Here is a 23,248-nt window from a genome sequence, read left to right on the forward strand (position 1 = left end):
AAAACAACACTATTTAAATGTAGTAATAGAAACACGTTGATTTCTCTTACCTCCTCTAAGTAAATATTATCCAGATCATATGGGGTTCTGACAGATTCCACCATCCAGCTCTCAGGAGTATTTAGGTTCAAAGTAAACAGTGGAGACTGGGGCATATCCAAAAACTTAGCAATTGGTCCTGGAGCAAAGTTATTATCTGCTGTGAAAGAAATCTCTGGCTCCAAAACATAGCGATAAAAGCTGAAATTTCAGAAAGAAAATGTTAGAACATACTTCTGCCAAACTTTGCAAATATTTCACTCTCATTGAACTTGCTGACAGCATTGGCTTTCCCAGACCTCAAATGTCTCCAAGGCTTTCCCAAAGCAACCCAGGTTGTGTTGACCTTAGGACAGGTCAGAATTCTCATCCTGAAGGACCAAACAGAATGTGTGAGACTCAACCATTAAGGTTAGTAAGTTAGTTAAGAGAGTCTGTGTTTGTCTGTCTGTGTCTGAGAGAGTGAGTGAATAAAAACCACCCAACTTGTAAACCAGCACAATTACCTGATGCTATCCACAAATTCCTAGATTATCTGTGGGAAATCATGCTATTATATACACAAGCTCAAAGCAGTTACTGAGACTTCCTGTAGGACATTTGACCATGTCTGTGCTTGCACATTCCAACAGGTTTTCTTTTCTCTCTCTTTTTTTAACCCTGGCATGGTATTGCTTACCTTTTCAGTGGCATGTCAGAAAGTTTGGACTGGCAGTTCATAAACACTCTTAGGTTCATATTTATCAATTGGTTCAAAACCTAAAGTAATGAGAAAAAGACATCCCTTAAAATGCTAACTAGGAAAGCTGACCACTGTTTTTATAGACAGGACCTCAAGGAGGCATGTTACCTGCTCATTCTCAAATCCTCCCTTCTCATTTGCTTTACCACAACCCACCTTTTAATTCGTGGTTTTAAGAACAGTTACCTGCTCCCTCACATTGCAGGCATTCTTTTTGGGATGCAGAGACTTTCTTCCTCAAGAACAGTCATTGGAAACTAAACTGTTAGAATGGTGAAACTAAAAGCTATCTAGACAATATCCAAGCATGATCTTGTTAGTATGTAGTATAGCATAATTAGGTTTTCCCCCAGTAAATATATTGTGCAACTCAGACACACTAGTAGAAGGCCATTGGTCACCATCCAGTCAAGGAGGAAAACAAACACTCCAAAATTACAGAACTGAGACAACTTTTTGAAACTGCCATAAAATGCATTACAACATTGCATACATACCAAAAGTAGCGGAGCAAGTCTTTGAGCATCTCTGGTGACAGGATCAACAATAGCCACAACATCAAAGTATGTCTCCCCCTCTTTTGGTCTCAGTTTAACTGCACTAAACAGAAGAAAAAACAATTTTAAAGTATCAAATGTGGAGAAACATAGGAAGAACACTATCCCATCTCATTCTTCCTAATTACTTCCTAAATGCTATGCACCTTCTGAAACTAGATAGGGAAAAAAAATACATACATACATATATGTGTATAGAGACAGGTAGATAAAAGTAATTGCTGGACTCTCACTGTGCCCTGAAAATTATTGGGGACTTTCTTATTACTACTTGGATTATTTATTTTTTTACTTCACATTAAATGCAACATAAAACAATGGAAACATTAAAAGAGAAGGAAAAGCTTATTGCTCAGCAAATGCCAGCAATCATGTACCTGTATCGTTCTTCAAAAAAATGATACTCAATCCTTGCCTCTCCTTTTGGTTGAGCAGAAAGAAGAGCATCCACTTTCATTACCAAGTCACTTGCACTGAAAAGAAAAAAAAAGTTTACAGATACTTAGAAAATGCATGTACTTACCACATTTCTGCCAGTTAGCAACAAAAGAGAAGACAAACTGAATTCACATACACAAACTTAACACTTCTACCTCTTTACACAAGCTCTGAAGAATTAAACATATTTAAGGATTTATCTGCCATTAATTTAATCAGGTTGCAGTCTTATTACTGAGAGTACCAAAGGGTTTAACTCTGTAACAAATACACAACAGCTGGTATTTAGGGGTTAACCATGCTAACGCACTGCATTCCTGAACTTCACCAACCTCTCTTAGACCTGTAAGCCATTCAGATCAAACCCTTGTTTCACAGCAGTCTTCCCATTTTACACTGCACCTCTAAGAACTAGGAAGCAACCCCGTATATGGAGAAACTTTTGAGAGAGAGGGCTCCTATCATTAAAAGAAAATTACCTCTGACAAATTCTTCCTTTTTATTATTCCCATAAACTTTCAGTCTATTATTTTAAGAATATATTTAATCTTTAAAATGTAAAACCTCTTGGAAGTTCAGTGAAAATTGATTTGTACATCATAGCTTTGTCAAGAAGCAATATTGTAACTTAAAGGTCTGTCAGCTTTTCCTGAATTAAGCAAGTCTCGTAGATTTATAGTGACAGCTGTTTAAATTGTTCATACCAAAACGATAAGCCTGGTGAAGTCTGCCAAGTTCTACAGCGTTTTCCAATGCAGCAGATAATTTCAAAAGCTTTCGAAAAACTGGCATCATTCAAAGCAAAAAATGACGGCTCTGTCCAAAACTAGCATATGTTCAAACTATGCCCTCTTCCTCCACCCTATCACCCTTATTTCTCTTTTAATTCCCAACACAGTAATGGATGCAAAAGTGTCTGGAATGCTGTTAAAACCTGTCCTCCTACGATTCAGAATCACACAAGATTTCTGCACGAAAGACCTCACACGGAAAAATGTAATGCTAAATATGGGAGAAAATATCTTCTTAGCTGTGAGCTCCAACACACAAACACATGCCTATGAACTTCAGTTCTTTTGAACCTGAATATGACTTTCTGTTGATTAGCTCGCTTCTATGCTTTTTGCAATAATTATCTAGAACTATGATTTTCACTTTCTTATCTCTACATCTTTTCCTATTGATTCTCTTTAAAAAGTTAAAAGCAGTTTACATGATTCCATAGCACTGACAATGAAATATATTACTAGAATAATTTTTATATTGATAGGCTGAGCAGCACTTAACTGAACTGCAAACAGAAAGCATACTCCAGTGTCTCATTTTCTTCCCTTCTTTCTGCTTTTAAATCAATACTGCAGTAATCGTACATATCAGTTATGAAACCCTGACATATTGGAGGTAAATGGTTTAAAACAGCATGTCAGGTAAGATTTCGCTGGGGGAAAACCCACAACAAGTCTGAAGGCCTTAGTATTAATGAAAAGTTAGGCTTCTCTTCCATTTAGAGGAGCAGAAAGGTGCAGAAAGCATTTTCAAGAACAAATGTAATAATGTGCAGCAATTTATACCACTTTGTAACACATCCCACAGCAGCAAACAACTCTTCTCTGCATACAGACAGACATCTCTGTTAGTAAAAAGCTGTCACCAACCAGAGTTAACTACACCTTGAATGAAACATCATCTAGCTGAACACAGCAATAAATTTAGCCAGCCCTCTTTCTTTATTTTTTCAGTCCACCTGTATATCCCTCCCTGCCCCCAATCCAAGAAACCACTTCCTGAACTCCTCAGATAACACAGCAGCCTCTTGCTGCCCATGCTGCTGTGATCCAGGGACTATCTCAGTGAGTACCTATACATTTACTGTTTCATGTTCACTTGAACGGTTCTACAGTAAATTCTTACAGACTTGAGCACTTGCCCAGTTTCTTGCTGCTTGTCAGTGAGGCTCCAGCCAACACAACTCCCCAACTTGCGTTACGAGGTAACAGACCAGCCATGGCAGGCTGCTACTAGGTATAGATAACAAATCAAGAACGATGAACTCTGAGCACAGTACCATAGTAGGGGTTGCCAGTACTCTCAGAACTGCCTCCTGAGGGATACAGTTATAGCTCCATGCCTCCAGGAGATTGTGAACTACTAAAAAGCCACTAAAGCACTTAAAACCCAATAAAGATAATTTACAGCTTTTTCCTTTCTCACTTGCCCCTCTAAACAGCTGAGCCTTGACCATATGAACACATGCATGTTTGTTTATAGCACCTATCCGGAATGTACTTGATAAAGCTTTCTCCAGGTTGCAGAAAGTCACATTATCAGAGTACCACCACTTTTTTTTAAACCTCTTCACATTTACTTACAGATCTTCTTCGAATCCCAGCTGCTGAATCTGAGATTTGATTTTCTGTCCTGATGTCTTTAGTATGATATTCTCAAGGAGATGAAAATCATCCTGATTGAACATCTCACTGTCCTCTAATGGGCCAATAATCTACAAAAAAAGCAGGATCAACATTATTAGGTAAAGGCTACGCTGAAACAAAATTCAAAGATGTATTAAATAAATACTCCAGCCCAGTCTTGGTGGGTGTCAACTGTTCAGGCTGGTATTAATGTCAATGGCAGCAGAGTTTAACAGATAAATCTAGCTATTTAGAGCCAAGACTCTCAGACTAAGGCATAAAATGCATGCTTACAGTTTTCACTGAGTGCTTGGTTTGCAAAAGTCAGGCATATACATGCAATATTACATCTTGAAGGGGCAGCAGAATACCAGACCAACTCCAGTAGTCCAGGAAGACTCCAGCAAATCTCACTCCTCTAGCCTTCAGAAGCCTAAAAGCTACCTAGACAATTCTTGCTATTTTTGCTAATGAGAAAAATAAAATACCACAACTCATCACTTCAAATTTTTAACCCATTAAAGTATACAGTAACCACTGGAACTTGTAGGTTTTTTTCCTAACTAGGAAGCAGATGACAAAAGAAAACTTAATGCTGTACACAGCTGGCTTCATTATTTGCAGCAAAATACTATTGTAACATCATTTGCCTAATTTAAGTGGCTATCGTGAAAAGAGCTGGTGGAGGAGACCAAGGCACCTTGGTCTGGGCCAGATACAGCAGCATTTTACCCAGTGAACTGAAGCAGCACGGTCTTTCAAATTTATCACCCCTTTCCACCCCTGGACTCAATTCACTGCCAACATCAAAGCAAGTCTGTTATTGAGAGATCTGAATTCGTACAAAACATCAACAACTAACTGCACACAGTACAAAGAAAAGGTCATACAGGTCTAAATAAATCAAACTGGAAGTGGTCCTAAAAGAAGGCTGAGACTCTTGTGTATGATCCCTAGACTCTACCGCTCAAGGTCTGCTGCTTTCCTACATGTGGAGTATCTCTTTTACTGTCTGCTGATTGATCTCACCCTTCCATTGCTGATCACAGCCCTCTGCCCCTTCTTCAGCTTTAGAACATCTCTGCAATATATAGCATGGGACAGAATAAAATCCACCTTGGGAGATTCAAAGGCTTCCTTGAAAATATTGATATCCATACCCTGAAAGAAAAGAATACTTGACATTGAAACGGGAAGAAAAGTATATGCCTGCACACCTTTTTTAAATGCACCTTTTTTGTTTCCATTCAAGAACATCTTTATATCTTGCCAGAATTTATCCCCAGGCCCCTTCTCTTTGTGTGGTCTTAAACCTAGTTCTTGCCTGTCACCTTCAAACATTATCCCAACTTCTGATGTGAAGGGCCACAGCCCTAGTAATTGTTGCTACTTAGACCAGTTGTTCCATTCTTCTGTTCTTAAGTGATTCTTGCCTTTTTTTAAGCCTACTTTGAGAAATGTAATTTTTTTTCTCAGCTTTTTAAAAACATTGTAGTTCTTTCTTACCCCCCCAAGAAACAACTGACTCACTCAAATAGATCCCTGAATCTGCATTCCTTTTGACTTTTCAAAGTTATGTAGCTTTGATGTGTATGAGGATTTTCTTTGTTTTCAGATGGACTGTTATATTTAGGTAAGTTTACCTTTCAGAGCAAAAAAAAAACCCAACAGCAAAAGCAACAGTGTTACTCTCCACTGTTACTGCCTCTTTTGCATATGAACATACTACACTAAAAAATTCATTAGAAGAAAAGCGAAGTACCCTACCTTTGTAAATGCCAACAAACACGCTTACCCCAACAGCAAATTCTAAGATGTCGGCTCCTGCCTCTAGTGCCTTTGCAATTTCTTCTTTTGCCATTTTGGTGATGAAGTTCTTGGCATTATTTGATGTTTGTGTCTGTAGAGCTGCCCATATGGCTTTAGCGACGAGTGTATTCTGGCTATTTGGATCTTCACTAGGATTATTAATCATGCTAATTCGAACATTATTGCTGGATTTCTGTGTTTAACAAAACATGAATTAGCAAAGTTCTACATTTCACAATGTGTGTTAAATGAGAAGAGTAAGTCTATTGTAATAAACAACAGAGCAAAAGCTTTGTATTTCTTAACCAGAAAACCAGATTCCAAATTAGGTAAATAACAGCACAAGGTTAAAAGGATGAATGAACTAATTTAACACCCAGTATTTTGTTTACATATAGGCACCACTGTGACAGGAATCTTCTAGATAATACTGTCCTATATAAGGATAGAGGACCGCAGCCATCACTCAGAGGTCTGGCAAAACAGTGATTTAGGAATAAGCTATCCATTTTTATGATTCAGTTATCTTCCCAGAACAAATGAGACTGAGCAGAGAGCAATGCTCATGTTCATTTCCGAACCAAAATACAGACATCTTCAATTTAGACCCCTGGGCTTAAAAGAACATCTTTTCTTTATTGTATCAGATAGTGCCAAGAGGGGATTCTGTCCTAGTACAAGGTCAGTGATGTTCCAGCCCTTATAGATAAGAGTGAAGCTGGAAATTAGAGACCCTGCAGAGAGAACCAGTCTCCCCAGATCATACAACAGGAAGAAACACAACCTGTGTTTTTCAAACCTCTACCTACTGCTTTATTAGCACTGTGAACCCACTCAAATGAAAAAATTACCTACCTGATGTTTAATTGCATCGTACAACAATTGCCTCCCTGAAGGTTTATCAAAATCACCAACAATCCAAAATGTAACTGGTCTAACAAAGGAATCATCTGCAATTAAAAAAAGGGTGGGAGAAATTTGAGAGAGAAGGGAAGGAAAGCTTTGAGTTTTTCCTCATTTGGAAGAAAAATATGCACATGCAAAGATTTCTAAAGTAGTAAAATTACACAGGAAAGCTACGGATGAGGCTAAGCTGTGAAGTCTGGCAAGACAAGAATAATAGTATTGGTATTATATTAGGTTTCATTTACCTCATTCAGAAAACCCACGTGGGACAGCATGCATCATTGTTTCTAAGCTGGATTTTTTTTTCATTTGTTTTGTTTGCTACCTTTTTAATTTAGAAATTATAAAGGAACCTATATATAACTTACAGTTTCCAACTAAGGTACAGACATACCGCTTCTTCATACTGAAGCTGTTAGTTCACAAAATCAGTTTTGTATAGAGAAAAAAGTGCTGAAGCAAACATGCATTTAAACACCTTTATTCATTTCCTGCTGTAGGTTCTAAAGCCAATGTTATAAAGGAACCAGAAAATTCCCAGAACAACAACGTATGAAATGCTAAAGTATAAGTTACCATAGATCTCCTTGGAAGACATTCCTGGTCAAAAAGCAGAAAGGAAAGGGGGAAAGGAGAGAGAGATTAATAATTTGATAGCAATCCCAATGTGTATCAAGAAGCTGCAGCACTGTACTGGGCATAATTGAATCACTGAAGTTCAAGTCCAACAAGCAAAAAGTTTGTGCTAATTTTATTAGAATAAGCTTTGACTTTTTCTTCCCCTCAAATAGACTGATGCTTTATTTTCATGCTACAGCACTAATTATACTACATATTACCAGTTCCATACCATACCATGAAGGCATCATTCTGAAGACCGTTTGCAAAAACTGCCATGCCATTGACTTGGATGTTAACCATTTCTGTTATCTTCCCTCTTTAAAAACTAGCATGACAGTGCTATTTCAGCACTGTGGCTGAGCCAGCAATACATATAACTTCCCTATTATTTTAGAAAATAAATGTGCTACAGCATTACTGTCACCAGATATCAGTTATTAAATATATTAAGTGATAGAAGAGGCAGTGAGCCAAAACTGTCAAGCCATGGGACTGCAAATTAACACACACTTTCAAATGAGCCTGCGGAGGTGTAGGTTTAATTAATACTTTACAAAGTGAAAACAAGAAACTTGTTCAGATCTAAGTGACTGAGCATGAACCAAGGGCAAACACGAGACAGAAGGAGCAATGGGAACATTTAAGGCAGTGCATACAGGTGGCAGTGGCTGGAGATAGTACTGGGGACACTTGTGAGAGCCTAGTAAAGATGACAGACAGGAACAAGAGGAATTGGTTCAAATGACAGCAGCTTATTTATGATACTTACCTGACACAGATATACAAAAGGCCTGATGATTAAGCTCTGTATTATGTCTATGCATGCATTTCTTACATTGAGAAGTACAGCTAAGTTCTAACACTAACAGGAGACTTTATAACTGTAATAAAACAATACTATCAATGAAAAAGCAGTACATGCACTGGAGCAATAAAAAGAGCATGGACCATGCTAGGTGTTGTGTTATATAATAGGCAATAACAATTTTCTCCTGAATCCATGTAACTTTTAGTAATTTTGAATTATGAGACAGAGAGTTAGAACCCCTTTTGTATTTTTCTAGTCAGTGTCGCTGCAGGATCAGAGCTTACACTGCTGCATTTCTGGTGGTCATTTGCAATACAGCAAGAGCAGGTTGGGTGGGACTTCATTATTCATTGAAGGCTGGGCTGGGTTTAAAGAGGGGAACATTCTTGTTCCATGTAGATGTCATGCCTTATGAAAAAAAAAAATAAAATATCTTTCCTTTTAACACTTAGATTGCACCATTACCCACAGGCCAGAACAAGGCTCAATGCATGTGTTAAGTACTCTATGCTTGGAAACACACATAAGATTAGATTAGGGTTCATAATCCACAGCAGATGTTACCTTTCTTTGTTAAGTAGGTCATGCTGTTTGCGACAGCAGCTGTCTTGTCTTTAGAATCCAATGTGGTAAATCGAGCAAAGTCATCCACATAAAAGTTATCTGAGAAAGAGAAAAAGTATTATGTGCCAAAGCAACTATTCCATGTAAAATGAAAAAAATCACTACTATTACCAGAACATTAAGCACACATCCCATTTTGTTCCTTGTGATACTGCTTTTTATGTCTCATTTCCACTGTTAACATATAAGCTGAGGAATATATTTTTGTTGTCTCATAAATTACATTAAAAACTACACTGCATATTTGATGTGCAGAAGTCAGTTGAAAGAATTGTTCAAGTCTCACTTAGTTGAAGTTAATTTATGTAAATAGTATACATTTAAAAATCCACTGTGTTACTATTTTTCAAGCAACTCAAAAAACCTAGTTGTACAAGTGTTTTTGCAATACTGTCCTACTGCAGAGTCACTGCACTGGGTGTTAATACATTTAGCCATGAAAAGCTCTGCTAAATCTTAAGTAATTCCAGATATGACTATCAATCTGTGCTCCAGAGGAGGTTAGAAATAAGAACAAGCTGTTACTTTATACACAATATGACTGTTCTTGGCTTTTGCTAACATTGTTAATTTCTCAACTTCACCAGTCGTATTCCCCTAAAGGTTTGTATAAAATCAAAACAAATTCCTGTTTTGAAAAATCCATATGCATTAATGTTGCTATTGCACATAGCATCTCCCCCAGCACCAGGGCTAGAACATCACTTGGGGTGCTGTTAATACTTTGCCACTAAAGCTTTCTGTTGGAACAGCAAAAGTCTTTTACTCAGATACTTCAGGCTTAATGCAATTAAAAGCATTCCTTACTCATTCCTGTCAGATCTAGGTACTCTCTCTCAGACATTAAGATTCTTGAGTTAATTCTTGGAACAACATTAGGCTGGTTCATTATATACTCAACCACATCCTGGTCATTAGATAATTCACCCTGAAGGAAAGAAGAAAGAAGCAATATTTGTTATTTCACATGTAGATTTGCCTTAGATAACTTAAAAAAAACCAAACACAAACAACAAACAAACAAAAAAACAATGACAAAAAAACCAACCCAAGAAATGATGCAAGTTAAGTTGTCTTGTGTATTACATATTCAGGGACCTTTGAGTCAGTTTTTCCAAATCTTATTTCTCTCTAAAGTCACAGCTGAACTCAGCACCTACCAGGTACACAGCTCGCTGGAAGATGCTTGTGGTTTCCAGGATTTTGTGCATTGTCACGGTTTCTAGGTCATCAGGATCCAGCTGATCTTTTTGAAAAGGCATTCCATTGAACAGCACAATAGGGAGAGGACCTACACCCGTTTGCTCATAGTAACCTCTTGCTGCCTAAATACAGGGAAAGAAGTAGCTTTACCAGGTCAGCCCATTATCACAAGGGTTCATAATGTTTCCATGCAATATCCACACAAGTCTATTCTAAACACACTAAGCTGTCCTTCCAGCTTTTACATGATACAATGTTAATTTTATGCAGTGCATAAGACACTTTCTGTATCTTACATGCACAAGACATCCTTGTCTTTCAGAGTTTCAAAGCAAAAAAAGTTACTTCATAATACAGAAGTGCAAAATAATCCATTAAGTTCATATTGTAAATAAATTAATTCCAATGAGCACTTTCTGGTAATAGCAAAAAATGCACAACAGGAAGTCTGACTTTGCATATGGAAGCAAATGCAGTGCAAGCAGTGGTAGCTGTAATGTAAGACAGGGTAGATGTTTTTTCTTTTTAACATGGCTCTTAAACTTGTGAAAACACCCTTACTTGTGGGCAGGGCATTATTATGTCAACACAAATTTCCCCATTTCATGTAACCACTGCGAAATGCACTGTCATTATTGATACTCTGTTACAGACAGAAGTTAATCAGGTTCTACTGTTTAGAGGTTCTTGTTGAGGGCTTTCAAGACCTTTTAAGGACACAATTTTCAATAAGCTCAGATCACATGAAAAAGCGCTCAGTGTTGCTTTAACTTCTGTTGCAGCAAAGCCACCAGAATAGCCTCTCAAGTCTTCTGGAGGAGACCACTTTGCATGTGTTAGGGGTTTCGGGGGGGGGGGGGGGGGGGGGGGTTGCTTTTGCTTTGTTTGGATTTGATTTGGTGTCTAGTACGTGAGATGAAAAGGTCTCTCCTGTCATAATGTATTGGGTTTGTGTGGCAAGGTTTTGGTAGCCGCAGGTTACAGGGGCGGTTTCTGTGAGAAGCTGCTAGAAGCTTCCCCTGTGTCCAACAAAGCCAATGCCAGCTGGCTCCAAGACAGACCTGCCACCAGCCAAGGCCAAGCCCAAGCCCATCAGCAATAGTGGTAGCACCTCTGGGATAACAGATTTAAGAGGGGAAAAAAGTTGCGGCAAGCACAGAAACTGCAGCCAGAGAGAGGACTGAGAACACTTCAGAGGAACAACCCTGCAGACCCCCAGGTCAGTAAAGAAGGAGAGGGAGGAGATGCTCAGGTGCCGGAGCAGAGATTCCCCTGCTGCCCACGGGGAAGACCATGGTGAGGCAGGCTGTCGCCCTCCAGCCCATGGAGGTCCATGGTGGAGCAGATATCCACCTGCAGCTGGGGGAGGACCCCACGCTGGAGCAGGTGGATGCCCGAAGGAGGCTGTGACCCTGTGGGAAGCGCACGCTAGAGCAGGCTCCTGGCAGAACCCGTGGCCCTGTGGAGAGGAGCCCACGCTGGAGCAGGTTTTCTGGCAGGACTTGTGACCCCGCAGGGTACCCACACTGGAGCAGTGTGCTCCTGAAGGACTGCACCCCATGGAAGGGACCCACGCTGGAGAAGTTCATGGAGGACTGTCTCCTGTGGGAGGGACCCCACACTGGAACAGGGGAAGAGTGATGAGTCCTGCCCCTGAAGAGGATGAAGCGGCAGAAACAACATGTGATGAACTGACCCCGTCCCCCTGCGCTGCTGGCAGGGCTAGGTAGAGAATCCGGGAGTGAAGCTGTGCCCAGGAAGAAGGGAGGAGTTGGGGGAAAATCTTTTGAGATTTGGTTTTATTTCTCATTACTCTACTCTGGTTGACTGGCAATAAATGAAGTTAATTTTCTGTAAGTCGAGTCTGTTTTGCCCGTGACGGTAACTGGTTGAGTGATCTCTCCCTGTCCTTATCTTGACATGTCTGTCTGTCTTTTATGGGTTTTGATTTCCTCAAAATGCTTTTCCCTTCACTTCCCTACATAAGAAGATGGAAAGCATGTGTGCATACAAGCCTATTTATGTAACCCTGACTGCATTCCTTAGATTTACAGATGTAGGCAGTATTATCTGTGTTACAGAGGTATTGTAGACAGCGTTTCCATTCTTTCTTTTGGAATATCCAACAAAAATATAAACATCCCCCTACAGAACCTCAAATAAAATCTGCTTCATCTCACATATAAGTCATCCAATAGTGATTTGCTCTCCCAGTTTTCTCCATACAGAAAAGTATCAACCCTAAAAATAACTTTTAAGAAATTATTTGAGGAAGATTGTTGAATGCCTTGCTATAGGAAAGGCATTTTGAATTCATCATCATTACTTTATCTCACACAATATTCAAATACCGAGAAAGAAAACCCACACCAATCCTTCCCAGATATTAAGACCCTGGTTTTCTTATGAATCATCACCATCACATTAATTTTTTTCAAGTAATTAGTAAAGTCTGCATACCAGAATGAAAGCATGACTTACGAGTCACAAAGTTATCTTGGTTCTGGTACTATACATACAGATTTTTTTAAAATATGTATTAGAATACACTATATATATTACATATATTATATAAAGCTTTGTGCTGAACAAAATACTTATTGAAGCATTACTAAAAGTCACCCAGTGTGATAACAAAATAGCTACCTGGTTAGTAAAAAAATTGGATCATGAAATTGTACGTAGCTATATTTTCAAAACAGTGCTGAAGCAAAAAAAAGTAAAAAAGAGCTTTATTTCATGAATTCTTACCTTTCTGTTTTGATCATAGGCAGAATCAATTCCCAGAATGCTTTTGACTTCCACATAAGGATACTGTTTCTCAAGAACACTAACCACATGCTCCACTTCCAGCTGATCTCCTGTTTTTACTTTGTTATATATCTGAAAGGCAGATACAAATACAAGTTTACAGCTGCAACTGTAAAGCTTCTGTCCTTATCAAAGCTAAGTTGCCCTATCACCTGCATTCCAGTAATTACAGTAAGGCATTAACAGCCAGACTGCAAAACATAAATTCATATTTATTAGCTGCAATAACAGCTCCTAAGCACTTGCAGATCTTATAGTTATCTTGCTTTACCTCGTAGTCATTCCAGTGAGATTGGAAGGAGGTAAATACCATCTATTTCTTTAAATAATAACTTGCATCTTTAATTAGAAAAGGTATTTGAGGGGGAAAAGTAGCACTTAGGGGAAAAAAGGCTCAAGTAAAGCATATCCAAAGAGCTACCCATCCCTTCAGAACTCAAGACATGCTTACAAACAATACAACAGATCTCACATGTAAAGTAGGTGAAGGTTTCCCTCTTGAAGGCACAAGATTTTACTTTGCCTTACAAAGATATATCACAAAAGGTAAGAATAAAAGTAATTGTCTTCAAGTCACCAGCAGTTTAATGTTACTGTATGCCCCAGCTTGTCGATTTGTGCAACAATGTCAAACCACAAGTGAAAATGCATTTACTAGCACCTCTGTTACCCTTTGATGTGGCAAAACTATGCAGCAGGAACTCTTCAAAACAAATTATAGTATTGGAGGGATACAGCAGTTTAGAACTCACTGGCAGAACGAGCAAAGAGGCAGGATCAGAAAAACATGCAAAAGTGTTAAGTGTCACATTTAAATCTAGTCTCACTTGTTAAAGTTAGGTCAGAAGCACTTTACAAAGAAACACATATTGTGTGGTAGTAGTATTCAGAGATACTCTGAATACTAACCAAGTCAAAGAAAGATTTCTTCCATTATCTACAAATTAGCACATTAACATAATCTTACATACATGGAAAATATTAAAACATTAATTTCCCTTTTAAATGAATACTTACAGACATGACAGTCTGGAAAGCATAATTATTGTCCATTTCTTGTGCCACATAATTGTATGCCCTAAGGAGGGCAACACCAGGATCCTGAAGTCCATCAACGTTCTCCAAGTCATTAACCACAAAGACTAGTCCTATCCTGCAATGAAACAAATCCCCACATCATGACTCTATTATACTAATAAATAATCAACTCTTCATACAACTGTCAGCTATGATCATCAGCTTAGACGAAGGCTTCTTCTGGAATAGACTGGTAAGATTTTGAACAGAGCAGCCAGGAATCAGACTTAGGACATACAATCTCTAACGGTGAGTCCATCAGAATCTCACTTTAGATAAAAGAGATGAAAAGCACTTTTAAGTTTATTTTGGACCATTAAAGAAACTGAACTCTGTTTTGCTAGTAGCAAAAATTATTTTTAAAAAAATTTAAATAAGAAACAGTATTTAGTAAATGCCCTTCCCAACCACCAATAGAAGATACGTAAGATTTCTACAGTGTCCTAGCAATGAGAATTTTAAAATTGCAGAAGTCACAAAAATAAAACTGATGTAAAAAAATTCCTGTTAAAATATAGCAATTACCTCAGTGGGATGTGGTTACTGAAGAACATCTCTGCCACGTTCAGTAACTCTCCTGTGGTCTCATGAGTAGGATCTACTATCAGCACCTGCATACAAATTGCAAGTGAAAAGTTTCTATTTCCTTAAGAAGTCAAGATACAGGTTTTTTATTAGAAATAGCTTCATTCACGTCTCAGTGCAGAATTATCAGTCCAATTTTATATGCTGTCACGGAGATGAGGCCCACTAAATAATAGTTTCTTCTAAAGTCTTTAAATCCATTATCTAAAATATCCAGTCTAAACCACTCCTTTAACCAGAAGAGACCAGACTCCTCATGTACTTTAAATCTTTACCTCAGTATACCCTAGCATCTAGGCTTCTGCCTCTGCATGTGCACAAATCCACCTATGAAGATGTGCATGGGAGATACGCATTTGTCAGAACTGAGGAACACAGCATTGCTCTGCTCAACCCCCTGGAGAGCCAATGCTGCTAAGACATTCTCACAAGCCCAACACAGGCAGAACCAGGCCATTCAGAATGAATTTAGGGCCCTTTATTCATGCCAAGTGTTGTTTTTTCATTTAATAATTTCAATGCTAAAAGTACTGAACTCCAGAGAAAAAGAGAACACATTAATGCTCCCACAGCTTCAGGTGGTTCAAGTCCCTATTTGCCACTAATCAGAGGAGTCCTTTTCTCTATAGGGCCACTCTGCCACATGACAAGAGTTACAGTACAGAATTTACAAACTCCTTTAGATCTAACTTTAAGTAGAGACTAGAAGCACACCCAGGAATAAGCTGAGGGCTGTTGATCACCTTTTGAAGCCTTAGTGTAAGAATGCTTTCTAACTGAAACAACTGAGGTTGGTCTAAACCCTGTTAAGAAGGTACTAATTAACAAATTTGGGGGATTTCATTAACCAACTTCGGGTATTACCACAAAGTTGAAATGCACCAAATCCTCACCCATCAGATGATAGATTTTTCCATTGATTAAGCATTTTTTGGCATCTAATGGATGCCAGAGAATCATGCTCAGCAATCTCTGAATCTCAGCCATAACTTACTAGTACAAGTAGAACAAAACTGTTTCTTTTAGAAAAACATCCTATCTCCAGATATTTCAATGTCAGGGAATCCAGTATATATGCAGGTAAGTTGCAAAGCTAATGTCCCTGCTGTTGAAAAAACAAAATGCACATTTCATTTCTAGTCAGATTACTACTTACAAAATTATGGAAGTTTTTTCTAATTTGTCTGATCACGCCTGGAAATGTGGGACGCAGCAGTTCTTGCACATTGGAAGGCCAGGAATTATACCGACTGTCAACTTCAAGATTGTTGATCCACTAAGAAAAAATAAAGGCATTTAAATGACTGACAGTCCTCCTGTTTGAGTCTGAGACTGTAAAATATTCTAAAATCAGACACTATATTGAAACTGTATGAATAAAAATTTAAGCTTTTTTAAAAGAGCTAATTATATTTATAACCTTACTTTCCTTTTTTTCTTCACTGCAGTTTCAGAGCTGATTGTGAGACAAGAACAAAAGCACCCCTGACAGCTTGAGAATGCACAGCCCAACAGCAAGCAAGATACTTCTTTGTATAAAATTCATACGCACTGAAATAGCAGGGCTTCTGATGTCCACAGCATAGTCAGAATCTGATGGCTGAATGTTCAACTTCAGAACATTGTGCAAGGAAAGACCCTCAATTCCTAAGCTGTGCAGGCCTTCCATAACACGGGCTTCATTGCGTAGGACATCAATCAAGCTGGAAGGAAAAGAAAAAAATGTTGAATTTGTATAAACAAGTCTGTCGTGTCTGTGCGTTACTTCTTATTTATCACCTTTTTCTAACTGTCCTAAGAAACTTGAGATAACTTAAACCTATTCAATTATAGTGTATTTCTAGGAAAAACTACATTAAAATCAAGATAACTAAAGCATGATGTACAGACGTAATTTCAATTCTGTGTTACTGAAACAAATCTTGACAAAGATATAGGGTCATTTTCAGATGAAAAATTTACAGTGGTTTATTCTTTGAGAATCAGTCTACTACCTTCAGAATAAAACCTGTATGTTGACAGTCTTGGAGACCAAAATCTTGCTAGTCACAGCACAGGTCAAAAGAACAGTACAAAGGTGACTTCCTATTCCAATCTTCAAGGGTATTCCAGTCTTCACATCAGCTTTTTTGTTAGAAATGCACTTGCATAAGAGAAGGAACCATGACTTGCTTTTTCCAGTACTTAACAATTAAACCTAGTCTAGATACAGACTTTGTGAAGAAGGTTCAAAACTGTCTAAATGACTTTATCATCCATGCACAAGCAGGATGCAAGCTCCTAAACAGGATACAATTATTCTGAAAAACAAAACATTCCTACCTAAATACGTCCTGAGTGTCTAAATCAATAAGTAGTCCGTTGATGAACAGGGCAGAATCTCCCGGTTGCAATCCTAGTGTTCCTTTGAAATACTGAAACAAAGTAGAATGCCATTAGAAGAACGCTCTGCACAGAAAAAAAATTACTGGTGAGTTTAATGTGTCAAATTGTAGATTTTATCTCCCTTATTGCATTACAAATTGCATTACATTACTTCTCAACTACAGTCCTTGCTGACTTTGTGCACACATCCATACTGGGGAAAAAACAACTGAAGCTATTTAGTTCTTAGATACATAAATCAGACTTCTATTTGTTTCTTTTTACATCATTCAGTAGTGCATTGGAAAGTCCCTGAGTGGACTTTTAAAATATACTCAGATTAAATGATTAAAAATGCTTGATAGAAGGAATTTCATTTTTTGTTAGCTGACAGCCCACAAAGTAGATGGACAAATAGCATCCAGTTACTTGTCTTAGCTCTTTAACAGGCAGTTTTGGGCAGAACAGACTTAAAATGCTGGAAATTGCGTGGCACTCACTAGTGGAACTAACTACTGTATTTAAGGTACCAATTAAGTCCTGGCCTAGTGGATACGTCATTGAAAAGTAGATGAGCTGCCATTGTAGTCTGATCTCCCTGAAATCAGGCAGCACACAAATGGAAAAAAGTCTTATCAATATTTTGGAATTTCTTTCAAGTACCTCTAAGCAGTACCCCATTTGAATGGATACTTGCCCCTGAATTGAGGTACCATCACAGAGAACAATTTTGAACCACAAGAGCTGAAAAAACCACAGTCCTCCTGAAGCAAATTTCCCACCTCTAGCATGAAATATTCTGTTGAAAAAATGAAAAATGACATTGCTTTCTTCTGATACCTCATTTTGCAGTACCAGTTACAAAATTCTAAGAGGCATGATGAACACTGAAGGAGAAACATAGTATTTGGACATTTAAAAATACTAATATCATGAAGAATGTGAGCAAAGCAAACAGAGGAATAGCAAAGTACCATCTGAAGTACCAAGAACAGAAAAGCAGCATCTGATCAGGAAGAATTTATACATTTTATTAAATAAAAAAAGTTCCCAGAGAAGAGCTGAATACATGCAGTGTTAAATTGTATCTTTTTGTAGATAATTATGTAGTAAACTGTAACTTTACTAATAGCAGTGAACTTCACTGTCAAATAATATCCACACAAACCAAGTCATGCAAAGAATAGCTTTAAAGGGCAGGGTTAGATCTAGCCATATCTGGATCTAGTAGCCTAGACATACTTTGAATAAAAATGAATCCACAAATTCATGGGTTTACCTGTGGACCAGTCTGATCTAACACATAACAGAAAAGCCACCAGGTAGTTTTAGCTTGCACTTACATTCTATACTTTGTCCCTTCCAGAACCACACCAGACGACAGTGTCAAACCGCATCCCTTCTTTCCTGATTTTATCGCTATTGAACAACAAGGGATTTCTCTTTCAGAACAGGAATCTCAGGGGACTTGTAAGTAGATGTCAGGCAACTTTGCATTTACTATTAGACTAGCCAAATACCATTGATTAGATTTTAAACAAAGACGTAAGTGTATACTTAACATACTTTGTATTTTTCTTATTAAAACCAAGTGAGACTGAAAAGTATGAAGTAGATCATATAGCAAAAGCTGTTGTTTGGGCTTTTGTTTTCATTACCATCTTAAGCTTTTATTTTGCACTCTATCCAGACTGCCCTACCACGTATATTTTAATTGTACAAATTTCTGTACAAAAGCCTATACAAAATTCCCAAGTGGTGGGAGTTTTTTTATAATGCTTTGCTAATGTGATGTACACAACAGAGCTGTTGAAACATTTTTCTGCAACACCAGAGCCTACTCAGTGACATCCAGAGGTACCTCATAACCTGGGGGGTTTTATGATTCTGTTTCAAAGCCTACGTAGACTTACTTGGATAGCTGTTAAATTTTATTCCTTCACTAGTTTCACTCTCAAAGCACCACAATTGGAACTATTTTCTCCACATAATATGAAACATTTCTAAGCCATGGCAGAAGGTTTCGAGTTTGTTCTGTGACTTGTAAGCACCAATGAATTCAGATATATAAACACTACCTCAAATTGGGTAATGAGAACTAAATTTCTTCTGCATCCTTAAAACTGTAAGAACACACTTAATGTATTTGCTTTTCAAGCAATAGCTTTCTAACAAGCTACGTTCATCCAGCTTGGACATTTAAAATAATCTAAAAATATAACTACATTTTGACTCTAATAACTTCCATTAAAAAGCACTCACACTTTTAATATCTAGTTGCTTTTGAGAAGTTCAGAATACAATCAAAACCTAAGATCAGTAACTTGAAGTCAGCCTCTTTTCAACTATTACCCAGGACGAGTAGTGCTATGACATTCAGACTTCACACATTAGCTATACCACTCAAATAAGAACTAAGTCAGAGACTGAAAGAAGGCCACTGGGCAGTCACAGTCCTACAAGAAACATACTAACCATCTCTATACAACTTTAGCTGGCAAGTCATCACTACAAACGTGTTACTCAGAAACTAAGTAAAGATGGATGTGACACAGCCATCAAAATTTGTACTGCTTCATTTTTGACATAGTCCTGTCCTGTAGATCAGATTAAGACAGTCTGCATGGAAATCCTAAGAGCACCTATGCTGTATGTTTTCTGTAAATAAACATTTTCCCCCAGGTTAACAACATAGTACTTTCATTGTATTTAAAGGTAATTTTATAAAGATAAATAAATACAGTTACCAGATTCTGAGTTCAGATACCAAACAGAAGCTCACTTTCATATACATTAACAAGTGCTTGCCAAATAACTATCAGAACAGTTTACTACTGTGAACAACCATTGTAGGAGTAGCTCTGTGAACAAAATCCCATAGCATCATTCCCCAACACAGTGATTTCACTCAAAGAATTTATGACCAATATTTTCATATTTGAGCAAACAAGCTAAATTATGTTCCTAATCCTAATGTTTGAAAATCCACTACTTCTTTACTTCCCAGATGCATATTACAACACAGTTGTGTGTGAAAATACTGGGCCATTATTTTAAGCAAAATGTAAATTTTTAAATAGAATTGTTATTTTCAAAGCTTGAATTTATGTTAAAACCTAAGTGCAAAAGCACTATGTTCCTTTCTAGAAGCATTACCTTTTGGTTCTCTTCAATTTCTGCTCTGAGTTCCGAAGAAACAACTGTTTTTGTTATGGCTCTACAAAAATAAAAACATCATGTTGTGAATCATCTTTCTGTTTATCTAATGGGTAGATTACTTATCTACTTATCCTCCTTTTTGTACCTTATATATAAATATATTTAGTCTCCTAGTATAAAGAGCTGCAATCAGAAGCACTTGCACTTTGTGGTACCATTAAACTGTAGGATGCACTGTTTTTTCTTTCACTGTATAATTCAACAGAACATAAAAATGTTAACCACATGCCAACTCTCAGTGTCTAATTTCACATGAACCATAATAGAAGTGGGCAGCTGCCAGAAAGGTAGAGGTGGAGGCTGGCAGCAGAAAATAGGGGGATTTCACTCCACATTGTGGGTTCCCATTCCTTTCCTTACATTGGATCCAGTGATTGCATCATCACAGAATGGGCGAATACAGCTCACAGTTCAGACTAAAAATGCAATAAGTGTGCAATGCTACCTTAAGAAGATGTAAAGAGCACAATCTTAACATCAGTAGTGGGAAATAAGACCAGAATTCAGTTTCTTTTTACTCTCAGGTATACCTCCACCTACTCAAAAAGAAGGAGCTCCTATAATAGGACCTCACAACCCAGGTCATGGAATTTGTCAAAAAAGAAATGTATTTCTAGACTGGTTGGGCAGGCCAGATTCTGAAGGAATTTCTTGAAATTCATTTAAATGTGAATGACTGTTTTGAGCACAAGTGCAAAACACAGTGGAATTGCATATCAGTCTCTGACAAGGGATTGACTGGGCTGTTTGGCAAAGTGGGTCCCAGAAGAAGAGTAGGATCCAGTGAATAGATAAACCTTAAAGCCACCAAACAGAAAACCTATCCAATAAATTCTTGAGGATTTCATGCAAAAGGTTCAGAAGCATTTCACAACAAGACAGCATGCGTAATTCTGTCAAATTTTCCACCAGTCTATATCAACTGCCATCCAAGAAAAACACTATAAGATCCTCTTTGTAACCATAGGCTGAAGAACTTCTCTGCATAAACATTGCCCAGCGTTTGCTTCCAGCTAAATGGAAACTCAGACATTAACCCAACCAATGCTGCCTGTGTCAGGTTCTGCTCAGAAAAAAGACAGTAAGAAAACTTCCTAGAACTCGTAATTATAAGTCACCTGGCCTTTGTAGGAAAGTTCTGACTGAGATCTTTCATGACCATCAAACCATCCACAGGGGGAGCAGTCAAAATGCGAGCAGCAGTTTGAAAACTTAAATCTAGAAGTGAAAAAATAGAGGTCAAGAACTCTAAACTGAAAACAAGCCAATGCAGAGTCATCTTAACTTTAGCTTTCATCTTTTTTGCTTATTTGTTACTTATGAAAATTCATTTTCTATCTGTGCCTTTAGATACTTTTTAAAAAATCTTCTTCCTTGTATTCAACTTCTATTGGTTGCCTTCAAGTAAGTAACCCTTTCAAAATGAACCGATGTATCCCGTCTATAGGTAGCTTCAATGAGTCCAGACCATCACCTTTTTTTTTTGGCTGAGGTGGGAGGATCTGCCCTTCAGAAGGGATCTGGGTACTTGTTTCACAAGGTAGAAATATGAACAGCCATCTGTTGGACATAGGTAGAGTCTCTGTGGCTACAACATATGTTCAGCATTTCGAATTACTCTTTCAGAGGACGAAAAGCCTTTCCACCAGCCTCTACAGATGATTTCCAGGGAAAAAGGTCAGAGTTGCATGCAGATGCATTTGAAACACAGTTTTTCTTTGGTCTTGAGAAATCTCAGCGTTCCACACCAAGAACGTGACCATGGAAAGAAACTTTACATTTCCTTTGCTTTTCTGCTTTTAGCAGATCATACAAGTAGTCAGTTTAAGAGCAAGTGGCTTACTGTACTTCACAATATAGAAAGCAAACCTCATTTCAGAAGTCCTGTGAAACAATCTTTCTAAAAGCTATTTCAACAGGACTCTTACAAAGGCGCTTTAGAAAATCCAGCATTTTCCAATGCAGGAATTTACGTCAAACTCTCTCAACTGTACGCAGCCACTAGCAACCTCATTTGCTTAGAACACAAGAAGATATGTTTACATTAAGTTTTTGCAGTACAATACTGAAAGTCTTCATACAGATTACCTTGTAACTGCCATACTTTCAGTGGTGCCATTTCATTGGTACTTTCCACGAGGTGTCTTCTAAGCTCTTTCAGCTCTTCTGTCAAGTCAGGATACAACTGCCTAAAAGGGTATGAGGGTAAAACTTCTGTGGTTTCCTATAAGTAAGTCTGCTGCTAATTCAAAGAAACTTAATATGAAAAGGTATGCTGCTGACACGTATGGATAACCCAGACATTTAAAAAACAATAACAAAGCAAAAGATCAGCATCTCTCCATCAAGTTTTTTGATATGACAAAGACCAACAACTTACAACTGAGTTTTACCTTAGTTTTCCAAATAGAAATCCTTGCACTTCATCAATAGGGTCATTTTCATCTATTACTGTAGCATTCACATCTGTGCCTGTAGACACACAGAGAAGATCACTACTACCAAGCTATTCAGAAACAGTTCTCACACTCATTTTGACTAGTTTAACAAAACTATACTGCAGTAACCAAAAAGAAGAAAGGGCAAGTTTCAGGTTTACTTTTATACTTGTATCCAAGAGATGTTACCTTTATAAATGAACACAGTAACAGCTGAAATAAAACCAAGTTGGATTATTGAGAAGGAAAAGCTTATGACGAGTGGAAATCTCAGAGACCTATGCATTGCAAAGGAATTCACTAGGACCTAGGAGCTTTCAGGACATGCTAGCTTTGTAGAGTAAGTGCTAAGCTTCAGTTGTGAATACAACCCTGATTTTAGCCCAAAAATACTTGATAAAAATTAGTATCTGAGTAAAGTCCAATTCTGGGCTTAAACATCAAAAAGAAATCTGTGCAAAAGACTCACAAGATCTCCTAACTAGCTGGACACAAGCCAGCTCCAATCTAGATGTTTTATGCTCAAGTCTAACTAAAGGTCCTGACCTCTTAGATGAGTGTTTGCTTCTGGACAAGCCAAAACAGCACAGGCATGA

At 37.9% G+C, this 23,248-nt stretch overlaps 1 protein-coding gene across 4 annotated transcripts in view; it reads right to left on the reverse strand.

The window, feature by feature from the left end:
• Positions 1-23,248, reverse strand: part of UGGT1 (UDP-glucose glycoprotein glucosyltransferase 1) — a 52,401-nt gene that overhangs the window by 18,233 nt on the left and 10,920 nt on the right. For 3 of the 4 annotated variants that reach the window (XM_075032008.1, XM_075032010.1, XM_075032011.1), the window contains 22 exons: positions 22,608-22,686; positions 22,303-22,403; positions 21,333-21,432; positions 20,152-20,212; positions 16,954-17,045; positions 16,184-16,334; positions 15,788-15,907; positions 14,572-14,657; positions 13,987-14,122; positions 12,910-13,041; positions 10,116-10,280; positions 9,763-9,883; positions 8,896-8,994; positions 7,479-7,502; positions 6,852-6,946; positions 5,983-6,189; positions 5,217-5,348; positions 4,146-4,276; positions 1,716-1,811; positions 1,279-1,381; positions 719-798; positions 51-240 (listed from right to left, as the gene is read on the reverse strand). In XM_075032008.1, coding sequence (XP_074888109.1) covers positions 51-240; positions 719-798; positions 1,279-1,381; positions 1,716-1,811; positions 4,146-4,276; positions 5,217-5,348; positions 5,983-6,189; positions 6,852-6,946; positions 7,479-7,502; positions 8,896-8,994; positions 9,763-9,883; positions 10,116-10,280; positions 12,910-13,041; positions 13,987-14,122; positions 14,572-14,657; positions 15,788-15,907; positions 16,184-16,334; positions 16,954-17,045; positions 20,152-20,212; positions 21,333-21,432; positions 22,303-22,403; positions 22,608-22,686 — 2,501 coding nt within the window. The remainder of the gene's footprint in view (positions 1-50; positions 241-718; positions 799-1,278; positions 1,382-1,715; positions 1,812-4,145; positions 4,277-5,216; positions 5,349-5,982; positions 6,190-6,851; positions 6,947-7,478; positions 7,503-8,895; positions 8,995-9,762; positions 9,884-10,115; positions 10,281-12,909; positions 13,042-13,986; positions 14,123-14,571; positions 14,658-15,787; positions 15,908-16,183; positions 16,335-16,953; positions 17,046-20,151; positions 20,213-21,332; positions 21,433-22,302; positions 22,404-22,607; positions 22,687-23,248) is intronic. The other variant, XM_075032009.1, reaches the window with a different exon arrangement.

The sequence above is a fragment of the Buteo buteo genome, chromosome 7, assembly GCF_964188355.1.
Source record: "Buteo buteo chromosome 7, bButBut1.hap1.1, whole genome shotgun sequence".
Taxonomy (NCBI): domain Eukaryota; kingdom Metazoa; phylum Chordata; class Aves; order Accipitriformes; family Accipitridae; genus Buteo; species Buteo buteo.